At 35.4% G+C, this 18,042-nt stretch overlaps 3 protein-coding genes across 5 annotated transcripts in view; 1 reads left to right on the top strand and 2 right to left on the bottom strand.

Annotated features, from left to right (window-relative positions):
- Positions 1–24: 24 nt before the first annotated feature.
- Positions 25–5,810, bottom strand: LOC128164694 (uncharacterized). 2 transcript variants are annotated; one of them, XM_052828677.1, is made up of 7 exons: positions 5,692–5,810; positions 4,398–4,663; positions 2,959–3,165; positions 2,701–2,784; positions 2,033–2,603; positions 1,255–1,411; positions 25–603 (listed from the first exon to the last, which is right to left on the bottom strand). In XM_052828677.1, the coding sequence occupies exons 1-7, from the start codon at positions 5,699–5,701 to the stop codon at positions 369–371; spliced, it is 1,530 nt and encodes a 509-aa protein (XP_052684637.1). In that variant the 5' UTR covers positions 5,702–5,810; the 3' UTR covers positions 25–368. The 2 variants fall into 2 exon arrangements, with proteins under 2 accessions (XP_052684637.1, XP_052684638.1); XM_052828678.1 differs by having other exon boundaries at positions 5,666–5,805.
- A 12-nt stretch (positions 5,811–5,822) lies between these two features.
- Positions 5,823–8,792, top strand: LOC128164697 (modulator of smoothened protein-like). 2 transcript variants are annotated; one of them, XM_052828685.1, is made up of 4 exons: positions 5,844–5,980; positions 7,534–7,613; positions 7,713–7,934; positions 8,094–8,792. In XM_052828685.1, exons 2-4 carry the CDS (start codon positions 7,580–7,582, stop codon positions 8,279–8,281), a joined length of 444 nt encoding a protein of 147 aa, XP_052684645.1. In that variant the 5' UTR covers positions 5,844–5,980; positions 7,534–7,579; the 3' UTR covers positions 8,282–8,792. The 2 variants fall into 2 exon arrangements, with proteins under 2 accessions (XP_052684644.1, XP_052684645.1); XM_052828684.1 differs by lacking the exon at positions 7,534–7,613 and having other exon boundaries at positions 5,823–5,980.
- Positions 8,793–9,627: 835 nt separating this feature from the next.
- The window catches only part of LOC128164693 (aconitate hydratase, mitochondrial-like), a 12,921-nt gene continuing 4,506 nt past the window's right edge, over positions 9,628–18,042 (bottom strand). The window contains exons 6-21 of the mRNA XM_052828676.1: positions 14,396–14,515; positions 14,092–14,184; positions 13,703–13,772; positions 13,491–13,579; positions 13,209–13,359; positions 12,941–13,045; positions 12,757–12,848; positions 12,516–12,621; positions 12,196–12,353; positions 11,827–12,085; positions 11,480–11,685; positions 10,935–11,032; positions 10,654–10,747; positions 10,431–10,563; positions 10,179–10,300; positions 9,628–9,966 (exon numbers count right to left, since the gene is read on the bottom strand). Coding sequence (XP_052684636.1) covers positions 9,826–9,966; positions 10,179–10,300; positions 10,431–10,563; positions 10,654–10,747; positions 10,935–11,032; positions 11,480–11,685; positions 11,827–12,085; positions 12,196–12,353; positions 12,516–12,621; positions 12,757–12,848; positions 12,941–13,045; positions 13,209–13,359; positions 13,491–13,579; positions 13,703–13,772; positions 14,092–14,184; positions 14,396–14,515 — 2,037 coding nt within the window. The 3' untranslated portion in view covers positions 9,628–9,825. The remainder of the gene's footprint in view (positions 9,967–10,178; positions 10,301–10,430; positions 10,564–10,653; positions 10,748–10,934; positions 11,033–11,479; positions 11,686–11,826; positions 12,086–12,195; positions 12,354–12,515; positions 12,622–12,756; positions 12,849–12,940; positions 13,046–13,208; positions 13,360–13,490; positions 13,580–13,702; positions 13,773–14,091; positions 14,185–14,395; positions 14,516–18,042) is intronic.

Raw genomic sequence — 18,042 nt, 5'->3', positions numbered from 1 at the left:
CAAGAAAAAATAGGAAGGCAACAAAATTATATCAATTTTATACAATACACAATGTTTTTCTTTAGTACAATTTTATTAATAATAGAAAGTACAATGTACCTCCCCTACAATCACTGTTTTTCATCATGATAAAAGAAGGTCAAATAGAATTTTCAAAACAAAGCAAAGTACCTAGTACCAGGTACATCATGAACATATTGGAACAAAGAACATGGAATTACACAACAATTTTAATTGAGACAATTCTTCTTTCAGAAATATAACATGAAAGAAGACCATTCAATCTAAGCGTATTTTTAGAAATAATGGTTTGAAAAACAATCAGCAGAAATTGTAAGTTATAAAAAAAATGGTTGTTGTTACATGTATCACTTGTCTGAAAGAACAGATTTTGCTGTTTGTAAAATAACGCCCATAACTGGTTGATAAAATTTACGATTAGATTTCATCAAATCTAGACATATTTCATAGTGATCACAGTCTGGTATGATATGTAGTGCAACATCTACATAAAGGTCTCTCAGTACATCACAAAACTTAACGCTGGAGGACTCTGGTACAACGTAGTCTTTTGTTCCATGAAGCAATACAATCTTTGGTAATCTGTAATTAAATTATAAATTTGAAATTAAGTATGAATCTCCAAAAACAATTTATGTTCTTGTATTATTCTCTGCATCAATGCGAATCATGGCCAATAATATGTTCATTCCTCCCCAATCTGCAAAAATTTCATGAGATCAGAATATCCTGTAACTTGTTTGATTATTGAGCTATGGGAGTAAAGCAAAGTTAGAGATTGACCTTTGATATGATCTTTGATTATCCAATAGCACTTTATATAAAATAGCTACAGGTACAGAGCAATGCAGACTCCTGACTGTGGCTTGTGACAATGCTACTTGAGTAACTTTCACATACCAGTATATTTAGTATACATGTACATGTACATTGAAAATATGAAGACTAAGAAAATTCATTTCATATTTCTCGGAGCAGGACAATGAAAACTGATGCTATGAGATGAGTTCTACAAACTGGATGTTATTAATGATAACATTAACTTCTTTCTTTCTAAAGCTTAAGTGACTTTATAGTCATCTCAATTCTTACAGATATTTTGATATTATCCCATTGAGCATTACTAGGTATGATGGGCGTAATATAAAAGAAGAGTTGGCCAACAGCATATTAAAACAACAAATTAAAAAATAATTTTTTATTTTACACAAAAGGATGCCACTATTCATGTACCTGACTCCTCGGGAGAGTGAATGGCACAATCTGGTTGGTGAAAATCTGTCGAAATGGCTCTCTCCATACATGACTCTAGCCATACAGGACACATCTTCAACACCCCGGGATGTCTCGTGTTCATAATGGTCCCCTATATGGTATACTCCAGCTAAACCTAGAATGTAGAATTATTTTGTATCAACCAATAAATCTATGCTCTAGGAAAATGCTAATAAAAATTTCCTACATGGAATTCTTCAGCTACACCTAAAAAACTTTTTAAACAATAAATCTTGTACAAGTTGAATGAATTACTGTTGCTTTGTGGAAATTTTCTGTAAACCAACTTTACTTATCATCATAAGTTCTTGAATGATTTACCAGTGATTTAGGTGACCAAGCCTATGTTTACCATTTTAACAAATACAAAAGAAGTCGGGGACTGGTTCATGAGAATAAATACTGTGGTTTCATTAATATTCAAGGGTATCAATTTTCGTGGATAAAGTGAAAATCACAGTTTCAAGGTTACGTAAATTCGTGGCCAATAACCCTATCAGTACAAAATCTTAATAGAAATTGCACTTCAATGAACACTAAATTTCATGGATCAACTTAATAACGAAATCCATGAAAATTGGTATTCATTGAATATTAGTGAAACCACAGTATGATGAGGCTCTCGTGAAACATGAAATTTTCTCCAACAGAAATAAAAGCTGGTTAGCTACACATAGTCCTTTATCCACAGATAACTGGCACTAGTGGTTATAAGGTACAAGTATATGTAACTTGCCTATAACAGCCTTGACAGATTTCCCAATATCTACCAGTGTCCTTTGTCTGTCATTGGACCTAACTGTAATGACAGAATCATGCTCGCTGCCCACTTCTTCCTCCTCTGATTCTGCAGGTCTCCTTTCAACATTAGAGTCTTCAGTGGACGGTTTACTTTCACTTAGCTCCCCTTGTTTAGCACTTTCACCCTTCCCTACCTCTACTTTTTCAATGTCACTGTCCATCATTGGTTTCACATAACCTGCAGCAACAGATTCTTCCATAACATCTGCTTCAGGCTTCTTTAACATTTCGTACGTACTACTGGTGTTGCTGGCTTCCAAGCTGTCTTTCTTCTCCCCATTATCATTTAACACACAGAAGGAGCCTGAAGATCCAGAGCTTCCATCCAGATTATGTCCATTTGATTCCTCCCTTTTATAGTGAGACTCTTCAAAGTGAATCTGGGGAGCCACTGATTCAGAAATTGGCAGGTCCTCTACATTCAAAATGTCGTCGTGCAGTAGCTCCATGATTGCCATAATACAAAGGTGAGCACCAGATGAATGGCCTATCAACATTAGTTGATCCTACAGGAAAAAAAAATTAGATACGTACCACATGAACACCTTCAATATTCAAAGTAATAACTTGTAGAACACGGCGAACAATTAATCTGCTGCTTACCTTGTCTCCACCATAGTCTCCTACATTCTCATTGATCCAGCATAAACAATCCACCACATCCTGAATCATGTCATCCACATAGCCCTAAAACAGACCCTTATCAGTTTACAGAAGCATGGTACAAGTATGTAACAGTAGTTATTTTGAAATTACAATGAACACCCAGGTCCAAGAAATATGATTTTGCTTTAAGCCATGTATACAGGGATGGAAAGTGCAAATGATTTACTTCAAGCATCCAATCAATTATAATTTTACCTTAGGGTAAGCAGAATAGTTGGGACAACAGACAACAACTTGAAGTTTATTGGCCATCTCCGAACACAGAAGTCCATACATTTCTTTATTTTTCATGGACCAGGCTCCCCCAGATACAAAAATAACCACAGGAATGTTATCATTTCCTTTTCTTGTCTGTGGCAAATACAAGTCTAGAGTCTCCTCATGCCTTCCATAAGATAAGTTCTACAAGAAATCCATACCATTATGTTTTGTTGTACAATGTAGTACATCACTTAGGGTCAGTGATTGGGAAGGACCTGCGCCACGCGCCATAGTCGCATTTAAGAGAAAAATGGCGCATTAAATCAATTACTCTACGCGCCGAAGTGCGCATTCAAATTTCTCATCGGTTATAAAAGTTTTAGCGATGTCCGCTGGAAATTTACTCTGTACGACTTAGCTAATCGTCTTTTAATACATTTGTTTTAAAACATCAAATTTCATTGGTCGTGTTTGGTAAAACAGAAATAAACAACCAATAAAAACGTTTCCACTCTTTATGCGTGGCAGATTATTCCAGAATTTCCTCCGAAAGAGAAGTTGAAGTCGCCCAGTATTCTGAGTTCTCAATTATGTAAACTAACCCCAAATGCAGTAAAATGATGATTATCTAATTGAAAAGGCGTTTTCACAGCCTCAATTAATCCCTGTTGTGATTATTAAAACTCACGACTGTCTCACCATGCTTATCGTTACTGTAGGGGTTATAAATACGGGTGATGCAACCACACTGCATTGAAAATTACAACCGATGTTTATTTATTTAAGTGTCGATACTACAATTAGTTGTAACTTGTAATTATTTAATAACTCGCAAAATTAATGTTTAAATAATGAGAAAAACCGTTCCCTACAGTTATCTTCAAAGTTTGAAAGATTCTCTACATAACGGTAATAATTGGGTCAAAGGGTTTGACTAATACCTCCAAAAAACACAGAAGTACAGAGAAATATTTTATTTATCATTAAGCAAACACCATAACAAAAAATTGCATCAGTGAAATGTATAAACACATCAAATAAATGAAATTTAACCAGTTGGTTAAGTTTTTAAATTTTATAGAAGTTGTTTTGCTCTAGGTTGGTCCTTGATGATTTCAATTTTACAAAATGGCCCCAATGAATAAATAGATGGCCCTTTCATTATGAAAATGGCCCATAAAATTAATAACTGTGGGGCCATAGTCCCACAGACATTTTTGGCCTTCCCAATCACTGTAGGGTTCATGTACATGTTTATCAATGGTTTTAAGACAGTTGAAAATTTGCAAAATAATGATATACATATGGATACAAGGTACATCTTGATATTTATATACCCCACATGGTATAATTTAACAGACTTAATTATCTATCATCTAGTTACTGAACTAGTCACTGAAGATGTTTACCTTTCCCTGATTTAAAAAATATACCTTTAGAACTTGTGATGGTTTTGCAAAGCTGTAAAACCGTTTCCACTGTATATATAAAGGTATATATCTCAGTTTGATCTGCATCATCTGAAGGAGAGTGTAACTAAATGCTATCACTTTGAAGGGGCTGAGCGTTCTGCGGACTTTGTTCTTCCTTTCACCCCAGCCATACAGTACACTGCTGACCGAGGTAATAACATAGGGGACTGCCACAGTGGTCCCAGCCAAAACCAGCAAGCTCTTCAACACACTTCTCCACATCTTGTCTGCAAAACAACAATACTAAATTTATTAATTAAAACAGTGGCTGAACAAGGCATTGAGCCTAGAACACCTACAATTACAGAGTAGACTTATTTTTTGTCCCTTGGGTTTTTTTTTTTTTTGCACTTCTACACTTGCAAACAGTTACTTCCCATCTTAATTTTGCCTGGACACATTTAGATATCTAATTTGTACAGTTGTTGAAAAGATACGTTGAATTTGCCCAGTTTTAAATTTGCCTGCTAACAGGAAGGATAAAAGGGCCAAAATTAAAATGGGATGAATATCTCCCTGTATACAGTACCAAAGAGAACTTGTACCCTGAATACAGAAACTGAAAAACCTATACCCATGTAGGGTCCAATTTCTTATACTTTTGAGAACTCATATGTATACCCTGGTACAATATCTCTATGGACTTAAACTCTGGAGAACCCATACCCTTAATTAGGACACAGTTTGTCTTTGAAAAGTTTTACCAGCTATGTTATAAGATCATTACAAGTACTCACACTCTAGAGAACCCATACTGATACTGGTGTGCGTGCGACCAGTTCTCGACAAGTATCATTTTTAGCCAGTGCATTGTTACATTATTTTATCAACACATCAAATCATTTACAAAAAATGACGTAACAATGCACTGGCAAGAAAGTATTCAGCGAGAACTGGTCGCACACCAGTACCGATATTCATTTACACTTCAATTTTTTGACAAATTATAATTATTTTATAAAAACAAATGCATGTCTCTTTGATATTTTCAATGGAACAAAAATGTGATGCAACATCAAAGAAACAATTACCAATAATAAACAATAATTTGGATGTTTTCCCTTAAAACATGATTAGATAAACATACATGAACTTTGCTATGTAACAAGGATCACTGGTTTTTGTAATCACTGTACTGTAATGTTTACATACGACCTACCATGATCATAGTCATACACTATATAATAATCTGATTAGCCAAGCACAACAAGGAATGCTTGACAAATTACCTGAAATAGTCAAGAAAGTATCTTACTAATCTTCATAAGTTGTTAATTTAAAATTGTCTCAAAATTATGTAAATTACTCCGTGGTCACCGCATGCCCATTTCGTTTATAATAGACACGTCGTTCGTGTAACCTTGAAAGTTTTCATCCTGGTACGAATTATCAAATACCCAACAACCCTGAAAAACAAACTGCAGGGGATCCTGAAGTCAAAATGGATAGATTGAGTATCATTTCCAGCGCTTTGTTCCTCACAGCAGACGTGTTTGCAGTTGCAAGTTTGGCAATGCCAAGATGGATTGTTTCTGATATTGGGGGTAATTAAACTTTGATTAACCGATAACTTTTTTTTTTAATTTGATCAGCATAAAAATGTAAAATACTCATTATAATTTTAACTTTATTGGATAGGCTTTATATGTTGCTTTTTTATCATTGTATTTATCACGAATGTGTTGATTATTTTTATTCGTTTTTAATAAATGATTGTGAACTTATTGTTTATGTTTTGTAAATTATAGTTAACAGTTGATAAACATAGTTTAACAGTTAATATACCAGGTTTATCACCAATAAACTGTAGTAAGCACCTTTAATCTATCTTAACATCTGTAAACCAAAGTTAACGCAGTAACTATGTTATAGTGTAAACTTTAAATGAACCCTAAAAACAATGATTTGCAATTGATAAACTTACAGTTTATCTGATAAATATTAATATATAGTTTCATGATTTTGTGAAACTATGATTAACAACTCTTCATCATAGTAATATGTACCGGGTATGTAAATCATAGATATTAAACAGATGTGTTTATATATCTTTGGCAGGTCAAATTTACAGAAATGAGCTAAACATACAGCAGTCTGTTAACTATAGTTTACCAACTGCAAACTATAGTTAACAAATGGTAACTATAGTTTTCATCTGAAAAACTATAACAGTTGTAAACTATAGTTTATGATTGATAATCTAAGTATATCTGTCTGCAATGAAGTTCACAATAGTTTGCTGATAGATATAAATTCACATCTGTCAACTATGATTTACATTCGTTAACTATAGTTGAGAGTTGTTAATTATAGTTTTACAATTGTAAAACTATGTTAATCAGATAAACTATGTTTTGCAATCGCAAATAGTTGTTTTCAATGTAAATTATAGTTTTACACTTCTGAAACATAGCTGATCAAGTTAAATATAGTTAACGATTTGTTAAATTTAGTTTTCATCTCTAAAACCATATTTAACAATTGTAAACTATAAATTACCAATGATAATCTAAGTTTATGTATGGCATGCTAAATTTACAAAAAGACCTAAACATTTCTTAGTTGATGAATTAGGTTTATCAACCATAAAGTGTAGTTTACGAACAGCCAACTAGTTAACCATTCGTTACCTATAATTTTCATCTGTAAAACAATATTTTTAATGATGGTAAACTATAGTTTACCAATGATAATCTAAATTTTTTTGTCTTCAAATAACGTTAACAATAGATTTTTCCGATACTGGTAAATATAGATTCACATCTGAAAACAAAAATTAACAATCAAAAACTAAAGTTAAGAGTTGTTAATCATAGCTTTTACAATCGTGAAATTATATTTATCAGAATTATTTGCAGTGTTAATTATAGTTAACACTTCTGAAACATAGGTGATTGTGTTAATTATGGTTTACAGATGTGAAATATAAATTAACGGCATAAATTAAAGTTTCACAGATAATAAACTAGTCTTATCCATTATTAACTATAGTTTACTGTTAACTACAGTTTACAAAAGGTAAACTATAGTTAACAATTTGTTGATAATAGTTAATGATTCATTGACTAATGTTTTCATCTGTTAAACTACATTTTAGGCAAACTCACTTCTCTAAAGAAAATAGGCAAACTCTTGCCATAAACATGGCCGGATGTAATGAGCTTTTCAATACCAAAGGTCCATATATGAAAAATTGTTCGCAAATTCATTTTACTAAATTTTTTTAATTTATTACAGTTCTTTAGTCATGGTCTCATGGAGTTGTTTTGTATTTAGGTCGTACATATATTGGACTGTTGCAGTCGTGTTTGGAGATTTATAGTGGCCAGCAGAGTGAAATGTGCTTTACTCCTGTCCCCCAGAGAACAGAATGGCTGCTGACATTTGCCTGTATTATACTGGGCATTCTCAGTGTGACCTCAACTATCGGACTACTGATCCTCTCCCACTGGAAATACAGAGTTATGAAGCATGCCAGGTGGCTAGGATTTGTTGCAAGTAAGTACTTTTTAGTAGCAAGATTTAAAACCCGATTTATTAATACCATTAATAAGAACAAACAATAGTTTCATATCTTTAAGGTTTTCCTCTTTCATCAAACCAATTTCATTTCTTTAATGTTTTCCTCTTTCATCAAACTAATTTATCTATTTTCAGTCATTTTGTTTTGCCTGGCTGCAGTAATTTTTCCAATCGGATTTAACATGGAACAGATCGGAGGTGAACCCTACCAGCTTCCCAATAACTATCAAGTTGGCATTTCCTATATCTTTTTTGTCCTTGCTCTATGGATTACTGTGGTCTCAGAACTGTTTGCAAGCAAAGTTTGTCTACCACATTTTTAAACTTCATTTTATTGATTGTTCTGTGCAATACCAAGTACGTCTTGAAAAAGCTGCTTTGACTGACGAAAGAAAAGAAAAATCCTGTTGTGATGCTGCATGTATGCAGAATATTACCAACATTCGGTAAACAAGATATCACGAATGGAAAAATGTAATGTTTAGTTAACAAACACTGTAGATTGCTTAAAGCTTTAAACTGTAAATAGTACATGCACCTGAAAACGATGTACATGGTATTCTTTTCTATGTCAGTGCTTGTTATATACATAGTACTTCATAGGTAGCTCCTGCAAAATGAAGAGACCAGGTAGATTTGACATTTGTCGATTGTTAAGAGATACTTACATATATTATGTGCAAGTAATTTCACTTTTTGTTCCATTGCATACATGTACTGTTCTATGTATAGCTGTTTTTTAATGCCTTTAGTTTTGTTGTTTTTACATTTGTTAAAATTCTATGAAGTTTTATAAAAATATGACAGTTTCTAGAAATAAAATGTTAAAATAATTGTTGGATTTTTCTCTTCATTTAACACATGTACAGTAAGACTCGGTTATTGTGAATTCCTTAGAACCATTGGATTTAGTACACCATACTCATAAATCATGAAAACTGTATACAGTAAAACTTGTTTAGTACAAACATGGATATAGTGAACTCTTGGATATAGCGAAGTTTTTTGAGTCCCCGGTAAAATTCTTAACAAATCTTTGCAAAATTTTAGGGTTATAACGAAATCAAAATCCTAGCAGTATGCACACCTCTGATGTATGTACAATTGATCTGCAAAAGAACAACTTCTTATCTTGAAAACTGTAGGAGGAGTTATCCGTACAAGGGTATCCTCCCGGTAGCCGCCCGCCTGCCATTTTCACCATTTATATGTAATAACTGGACTTTTCCATTGGAAAACCCGGTTAAAAATTATTTTTTCTCACCCAAATTGAATTTATAAGGGGTTATTTTTAAGTCGAACACATGTTAAAAGTTCATGTCATTAAGTACCGGTAATTTAGAAGAATGGGCTTGTATGCAGATCTTTCCCCAGGTGTTTGGAGGACCATTAAACGGCTTAATTTTTGACAGTTAAAATGTCATTCACAAGGTCAAAGGAATTTATGTAGGTCAAAATTAAATATCTGCCATGATTGCATGTACTGGTATGTTGTACAAATGTTTTCGTATGAGTGACTCTACCATTACCTCAGTGTGAGGGGACATAACTGTCAGAACTTGTACTCAACAATGATTTTAAATATTCTAATAATAAAGTGTTGGTACTACAGTAAGTCTTCCCATTTTTGACAATCCTTTATCAAACTTATTTCTAGCAATAAGAACAATGACAAAATCACCATTTAATTTATAATTTGGAAATTAAAATGACAAAATAGACAATTTAAAAACAAATCTGTCCCATTCACAGTTCATTGTCAAGGACAAATTCCACATCTGTGCAATATCACATGAAACAACAAAAAATGCTGCTAAAAATTGACTTCAGTATCTACATGTACAGTTAGTAAAACTCAGATCACAGTTCACTGGCTGGCTTTTAGTTCTGCCATTCTGTTGAGGGCACTTCCTGCTCTGAACCATGTAATCTGTCCTTCGTTCATGGAGTGGTTAAGCTCAATTGTTTCTGAGCCACCATCGGCGTGGGTAATTTTGCATTGAAGAGGCTGTATCAAAAGAAATTCAAATATTGTTATTTGTGCTACATTTCACAATAAATGCAATAAATATTAAGTTCATATACAGCAATAGAACCTCAATTGAAAGATATCTTTTTCTCCATAATATCTCCTATCTACATCTCTCTCCCACCCTCTCGAATGATAAATTGTTTTAATGTTTCTTGCGAGTGTCTAACAAAGCAATTTTCATTTCTCACCTTTCCTGGTTCCAAGTTTTTCAGTCCAATGAGAGAGATACGATCAGAAGGCTGGATCTTGTCATAATCAGCAGGATTAGCAAATGTCAGAGGAAGCATACCCTGCTTCTTCAGATTTGTCTCTGAAAATCAGCAAAGATTGAATTGACTTTAACAAAGTACAGAAAAGATTATAATTATGTTGCACAATATTTCACAATAGAATATATGCATTTGGTATAAGACAATGTAAAAAGCATGAGACTCAAGTACCATGAATTCTGGCAAAGCTTTTGACAATAATGGCTCTTCCTCCTAAATGTCTGGGCTCTAGAGCAGCATGCTCTCTACTGCTTCCCTCTCCGTAGTTCTCATCTCCAATTACACACCATGGAACATTGTTGGCCTAAATAAAAGATTGGAAAGATATGAACAAAGTAACAATTGTACAACTACAATGATTACTTGCTTCACTAAATGGTAAACATGAACTTACTTTGTAAAACCGGGCAACTTCTGGGACTGTTCCAAACTGACCATTGAGTTGATTCTTCACATTATTTGCTTCTCCATTTTCAATATTTGTAGCTCTAAATTGTCAAATGATAATGTGCTTCAATACGGAATGATATTTATATAACTATACTGAGCTCTGATGAAAGATTTGACTAAAAGGTTTCAGTGTTTTACTTCAGTTTTCAAAACTACTCAGTCATGTATTCCTTTTTTTTCTTCAATCAAATTTGATGTTGAAAGAAGCTATATCATTAATCTTACCCAATCAGGAGGTTGTTTGAGATATTGTCAAGATGTCCTCTGAATTTCAGCCAGTAACCGGCCATACTGATGTGGTCTGTTGTGCATTTTCCTTTCACCTTTAGAATAAATATACAAATTATTAAATTCAATTTATATTCAAAACTCATTTATTTAAACTTGTTTTGGGGTGGCAGGGCATTTTAAGTTTTTATTCTATCACTACTATTTTCTGTCTACACACCAGAGGTACATTATGAGAGGTAAAAAAGAAATAATGGGTTGTGAAAAGTCTGAAGGACTGTGAGCAAGCACACATTATGTCTTCTCCATTCCATCACACACACCGATAACATTTTTAGTTATTGTATTGACCTTGAACCTGCCTAAATGACCTTCAGTCAAGGTGATGACATTTCAAAGTCCACAGTAATATTTCTGTGAAAATAGGAACATCCAGTCATTCTTCATTACAAAGATATGGCCTGGACAAGAGTGCGTGGACAACCAGACAGACAGGGAACTTAGAGAGAGGGAGGGGATATAAAGGTGCTATCGCCTAGTACCTTGATAAGAACTGGCATATTCTCAATATCTTTTCCGTCCCATTTTGCGAAAGGTGTCAGCAGTTGAAGCCGAGTGCTGTTTGGATCCACATTGACAGACACACCACTGCCATCAGCAGGGGGAGCCTGGTAAGTGTCCTGACCTGGGTCAAATCCCTTGGTGGGCAACTCATCCCCATATGGGGTCTCAAATTTAAACTTGGAACCTGCAGAGAATTTGATTAATGCCAATAGTGCAACAACATGTATATGTAGATGTATATTAAACCATTATCTGAAAAATGAAAAGCACTTGATTTGGCATTTTTTTAAATTTATGATTGATAAAATTATAGTAGACAGCATACCATCGGCTGCAAGAAGGGAATCTGTTTCTGGGTTGAAGTCCAATGTTCCAGCAATAGACAGAGCAGTCACTAATTCAGGGGAAGTAACAAATGCATGAGTGGCTGGGTTAGCATCATTTCTGCCTGTGAAATTTCTATTATATGAGGTTACAATGGTGTTTTTCTCTCCTTTTGCCACATCTTTTCTATCCCATTGTCCAATGCATGGGCCACAAGCATTAGCTAAAACAACTCCACCAATCTGTCTAAGTGTTTCAGCCTACAATGAAATTTGACTTCAAGTTCCAGTTATGACTAATTAAGTAATTACAATGTATGTAATATATTCAATCCATAAAATAAGACATCCTGATTAACATACACATGTACCTGTCCATCTCTTTCAATAGTTGCTCTGATTTGTTCAGATCCTGGTGTAATGGTAAATTTGCTTTTGGATTTAACTCCTTTGTTTAATGCCTGACGAGCAATGCTGGCCGATCGACTCATATCTTCGTAACTACTGTTGGTGCAACTGCCAATCAAACCTTTGAGAGAAAATTTGATAAAATTGCTCAGTTTGCTGGCTATTCTTGCAAACATGTACAAGAATTATGCATATGACACAAAACAAACATTCACCTCAAATAGAAATAAACATAATGTCTTAGTAATCAGCAACAGTACTTGTAGATGACTTCATTCCTTACCAACTTTAATATCCAAAGGCCAACTGCTATCTTTAGCTGTCTGTCCTAGTTTTGAGATTGGATGAGCCAAGTCAGGAGTAAAAGGTCCATTAACATGTGGCTCCAGCTAAAGAAAAACATATTTCTTTCATAGTACTAGTATCATTATTTGACAAGGATTATTCATGTATTGGTGTACAACTTGATAAAGAAGACAAATATAAATGACTTGAATACGTATTTCATTTATATTGGATAATACCTTGCTCAAATCAATTTCTATCAGCTCATCATAGAAGCAATCCTTGTCTGGTGACAGGAAACCTTTGTAATTGTTTGCCAAGTCTGCTAACTCTGTAAATACCAACCAATATTCATATTAATGACCATTTGTCTCCGTAGAGAGAAACATTTCATTTCTTCAAAAACCTGGTCATTTTTATTACCTCCTCTATTGGTGGCCCTCAAGTAGTCCTCCATTCTGCCATTATACGGGAAGCAGGAAGTGGTGGCTCCAATTTCAGCTCCCATGTTGCAAATGGTCCCCATTCCTATGTTTTTAAGTATACGAATTAACAAACATGTCATATTCATTAAAGCTACACATACATTTCTATCGTGTTATATTGTTCATGTAAATGTTTTAACTGTTGAGAAAATCCAGACTTTTCAATGCCAAAGAACCAAGTAAACCTTAATGAATTTTAAAGCTACCTGTGCATGAAATGGAGTCAACCCCTGGGCCATGGTATTCCACAATGGCTCCGGTTCCTCCCTTTACTGTAAGGATCCCTGCCACTTTAAGGATAACATCTTTGGGAGAGGTCCATCCACTCAGTTTACCTGTCAGTTTAACTCCAATAACCTGAAAAGTTTTTTAAAAGGATTCTAAAATGGTTTTCTATTAATTCTTTTACACTTTGATGACAATACCAGAGCCGTGTGTACATGTACTTTTATTATTTCTGCATAAGATTAACTCTTCACTGAATATACCTTTGGACATTTAAGTTCCCATGGAAGTCCAGCCATCACATCCACAGCATCGGCTCCACCTACTCCAATACACAGACCTCCCAGACCACCTATAAAGACCAGAGTTTGTCAAAATCTTTTAGTCTTTGGGCTTTTTTGGGGGGTGGGGGGATGTTGTTTTAGATTTGTTATATTGATTTATTTGTATATGCATGTACAGCAATTATATCTACCTCCATTTGGTGTGTGACTGTCTGTTCCAATGACAAGAGCACCAGGGAAAGCATAGTTTTCCAAAATGATCTGGATACAAAATATAAAAGTCAATCAAGTTTTTAAACTCAACTGCAGGCATTCTTAAATTACTATGGTAAGAAGCAAAATTTGTAGAATCAAGATCAATCAATAGCAATGATAGGACTGATGATGTTTGAGGCATCATACATAGATCTGACTGTGACTCCGTCAGTCTACACCTGTAGCCTCTAATTTATTTCTCTAGGTTTGTTTGTGATCTCATCTGGTCAACTACAATTAAGTGTAGGCAATCACACAAACAAACCACAGTGTGTTAAGTGACAGAAAATAGAAGAATTGTCTTCCACTCATTAATAAGTCTTACCTGATGTATGATGCCACTGCCAGGCTTCCAGAATCCCACTCCATACTTGGCTCCTGCTGTAGCTAAGAATTCATACACTTCCTTGTTTAAATCCTATGCAAAAAAAAATCAAAAATAGTGCATTTTTAATATCTTGAACCCTTATATCTCAAATACCATAGATGTGTTTTGAGTTGGAAGTCAAAACCACATACCCCCGGTAGAGAAAAATGTCAAATGTGTAATGGCTCTTCCATTTAGGCAAAATTCTGATGGAAAATTAAATATTTCATACACTCATTTTTATATACATATCTTTTAATACCTTAGCTCGTTTCAAATCTTCTGTTCCTCCAATCTGGGCTTCTATCAAATGATCACAGTGAATGGTGGACGGGACTGCAACTTTTGGCAATCCGCTGGAAATGAACTGTAACATGGCCATCTACAAAAGACAAGTTATGAATTCACCCCCTGTTTACAAAAATGTATAAAGGAACAGATCAGACTTCATCTTTGAACAAGAGGCCCATGGGCCACATCGCTCACCTGAGGAACAATGGGTATGATAAAGTCAGCTTAATGAAGTCATAATACAAACAATCTGGACAATGTACAATAATACATGTAGATCCTGTAAAAATAAAATCCATTTTCCCCCCGGATATTCTTATGTTTATAATCATTTGTCCCTTTTCTAACAGGATGATTTTATAGTCATATCACATGTTGAGTATGCAGTCCTCAAAAAGATCCTTTACAATTGTTTATATATGGGATATTAAGCTACATCAAACTCTGAACCTTCTTGTGAGGCCGAAGAATTGTCCTGGAGCCAAAGTCTTAACAATTATAAAGAATCATCTGGCTGATTAGTTTCTGAGAAGAAGATTTTAAAAGATTTACTCTATATATTCCTTTGTAAAACTTTAACAACCCCCCCCCCCAATGTGGCCTCACCCTACCCCCAGGGATCATTTTTTCACAACTTTGAATCCACACTACCTGAGGATACTTCCGCGCAAGTTTCAGCTTTCCTGGCTGATTAGTTTCTGAGAAGAAGATTTTTAAATATTTACTCTATATATTCCTATGTAAAACTTCGACCCCCCATTGTGGCCCCACCCCAACCCTGGGGGTCATGATTTTCACAACTTTGAATCTACACTACCTGAGGATGCTTCCACATAAGTTATAGCTTTCCTGGCTGATTAGTTTCTGAGAAGAAGATTTTCAAAGATTTACTCTATATATTCCTTTGTAAAACTTTAACAACCCCCCCCCCCCCCCCCCAATGTGGCCTCACCCTACCCCCAGGGATCATGTTTTCACAACTTTGAATCCACACTACCTGAGGATACTTCAACACAAGTTTCAGCTTTCCTGGCTGATTAGTTTCTGAGAAGAAGATTTTCAAAGATTTACTCTATATATTTCTATGTAAAACTTTAACACCCCCCCCTCCAATGTGGCCTCACCCTACCCCCAGGGATCATGATTTTTACAACTTTGAATCTACACTGCCTGAGGATGCTTCCACACAAGTTTCAGCTTTCCTGGCTGATTAGTTTCTGAGAAGAAGAATTTTAAATATTTACTCTATATATTCCTATGTAAAACATCGACCCCCCATTGTGGCCCCACCCTACCCCCAGGGGTCATGATTTTCACAACTTTGAATCTACACTACCTGAGAATGCTTCCACGCAAGTTTCAGCTTTCCTGGCTGATTATTTTTTGAGAAGAAGATTTTCAAAGATTTACTCTATATATTCCTTTGTAAAACTTCGACCCCCCATTGTGGCCCCACCCTACATCCAGGGGTCATGATTTTCACAACTTTGAATCTACACTACCTGAGGATGCTTCCACACAAGTTTCAGCTTTCCTGGCTGATTAGTTTCTGAGAAGAAGAATTTTAAATATTTACTCTATATATTCCTATGTAAAACATCGACCCCCCATTGTGGCCCCACCCTACCCCCAGGGGTCATGATTTTCACAACTTTGAATCTACACTACCTGAGAATGCTTCCACGCAAGTTTCAGCTTTCCTGGCTGATTATTTTTTGAGAAGAAGATTTTCAAAGATTTACTCTATATATTCCTTTGTAAAACTTCGACCCCCCATTGTGGCCCCACCCTACATCCAGGGATCATGATTTTCACAACTTTGAATCTACACTACCTGAGGATGCTTCCACACAAGTTTCAGCTTTCCTGGCTGATTAGTTTCTGAGAAGAAGAATTTTAAATATTTACTCTATATATTCCTATGTAAAACTTCGACCCCCATTGTGGCCCCGCCCTACCTCTGGGGGTCATGATTTTCACAACTTTGAATCTACACTACCTGAGGATGCTTCCACACAAGTTTCAGCTTTCCTGGCTGATTAGTTTCTGAGAAGAAGATTTTTAAAGATTTACTCTATATATTCCTATGTAAAACTTCGACCCCCCATTGTGGCCCCACCCTACCCCCAGGGATCATGAATTTCACAACTTTGAATCTACACTACCTGAGGATGCTTCCACACAAGTTTCAGCTTTCCTGGCTGATTAGTTTCTGAGAAGAAGATTTTTAAAGATTTACTCTATATATTCCTATGTAAAACTTCGACCCCCCATTGTGGCCCCACCCTACCCCCAGGGATCATGAATTTCACAACTTTGAATCTGCACTACCTGAGGATGCTTCCACACAAGTGTCAGCTTTCCTGGCTGATTAGTTTCTGAGAAGAAGATTTTCAAAGATTTACTCTATATATTCCTATGTAAAACTTCGACCCCCCATTGTGGCCCCACCCTACCCTCGGGGGTCATGAATTTCACAACTTTGAATCTACACTACCTGAGGATGCTTCCACACAAGTTTCAGCTTTCCTGGCTTTCTGGTTCTTGAGATGAAGATTTTTGAAAATTTCTCGAAATTTTTCATTAATTTCTATTTATCTCTCCTTGAAAACAGGTGTGACCCTTAATTTTCACAACTTTGAATCCCCTTTGCCTAAGGATGATTTGTGCCAAGTTTGGTTGAAATTGGCCCAGTAGTTCTTGAGAAGATGTTGAAAATGTGAAAAGTTTACGGACAGACAGACGGACGACAGACAAAATGTGATCAGAATAGCTCACTTGAGCTTTCAGCTCAGGTGAGCTAAAAACAAGAGGCCCATGGGCCACATCGCTCACCTGAGGAACAATGGGTATGATAAAATCAGCTTAATGAAGTCAGAATACAAACAATCTGGACAATGTACAATAATACATGTAGATCCTGTAAAAATAAAATCCATTTTCCCCCCTGGATATTCTTATGTTTATAATCATAAGTCCCTTTTCTAACAGGATGATTTTATAGTCATATCACATGTTGAGTATTGCAGTCCTCAAAAAGATCCTTTACAATTGTTTATATATGGGATATTAAGCTACATCAAACTCTTAACCTTCTTGTGAGGCCGAAGAATTGTCCTGGAGCCAAAGTCTTAACAATTATAAAGAATCATCTGGCTGATTAGTTTCTGAGAAGAAGATTTTAAAATATTTACTCTATATATTCCTTTGTAAAACTTTAACACCCCCCCCCCCCCATGTGGCCTCACCCTACCCCAAGGGATCATGTTTTCACAACTTTGAATCTGCACTACCTGCGGATACTTCAACACAAGTTTCAGCTTTCCTGGCTGTTTAGTTTCTGAGAAGAAGAATTTTAAAGATTTACTCTATATATTCCTATGTAAAACTTCGACCCTCCATTGTGCCCCACCCTACCCCCAGGGATCATGATTTTCACAACTTTGAATCTGCACTACCTGAGAAGAAGATTTTTAAAGATTTACTCTATATATTCCTATGTAAAACTTCGACCCCCAATGTGGCCCCACCCTACCCCTGGGGGTCATGATTTTCACAACTTTGAATCTACACTACCTGAGGGTGCTTCCACACAATTTTCAGCTTTCCTGGCTGATT

This window comes from Crassostrea angulata, chromosome 10 (assembly GCF_025612915.1).
Source record: "Crassostrea angulata isolate pt1a10 chromosome 10, ASM2561291v2, whole genome shotgun sequence".
Classification (NCBI taxonomy): Eukaryota; Metazoa; Mollusca; class Bivalvia; order Ostreida; family Ostreidae; genus Magallana; species Magallana angulata.
This window is presented reverse-complemented; position numbering and strand designations above follow the sequence as displayed.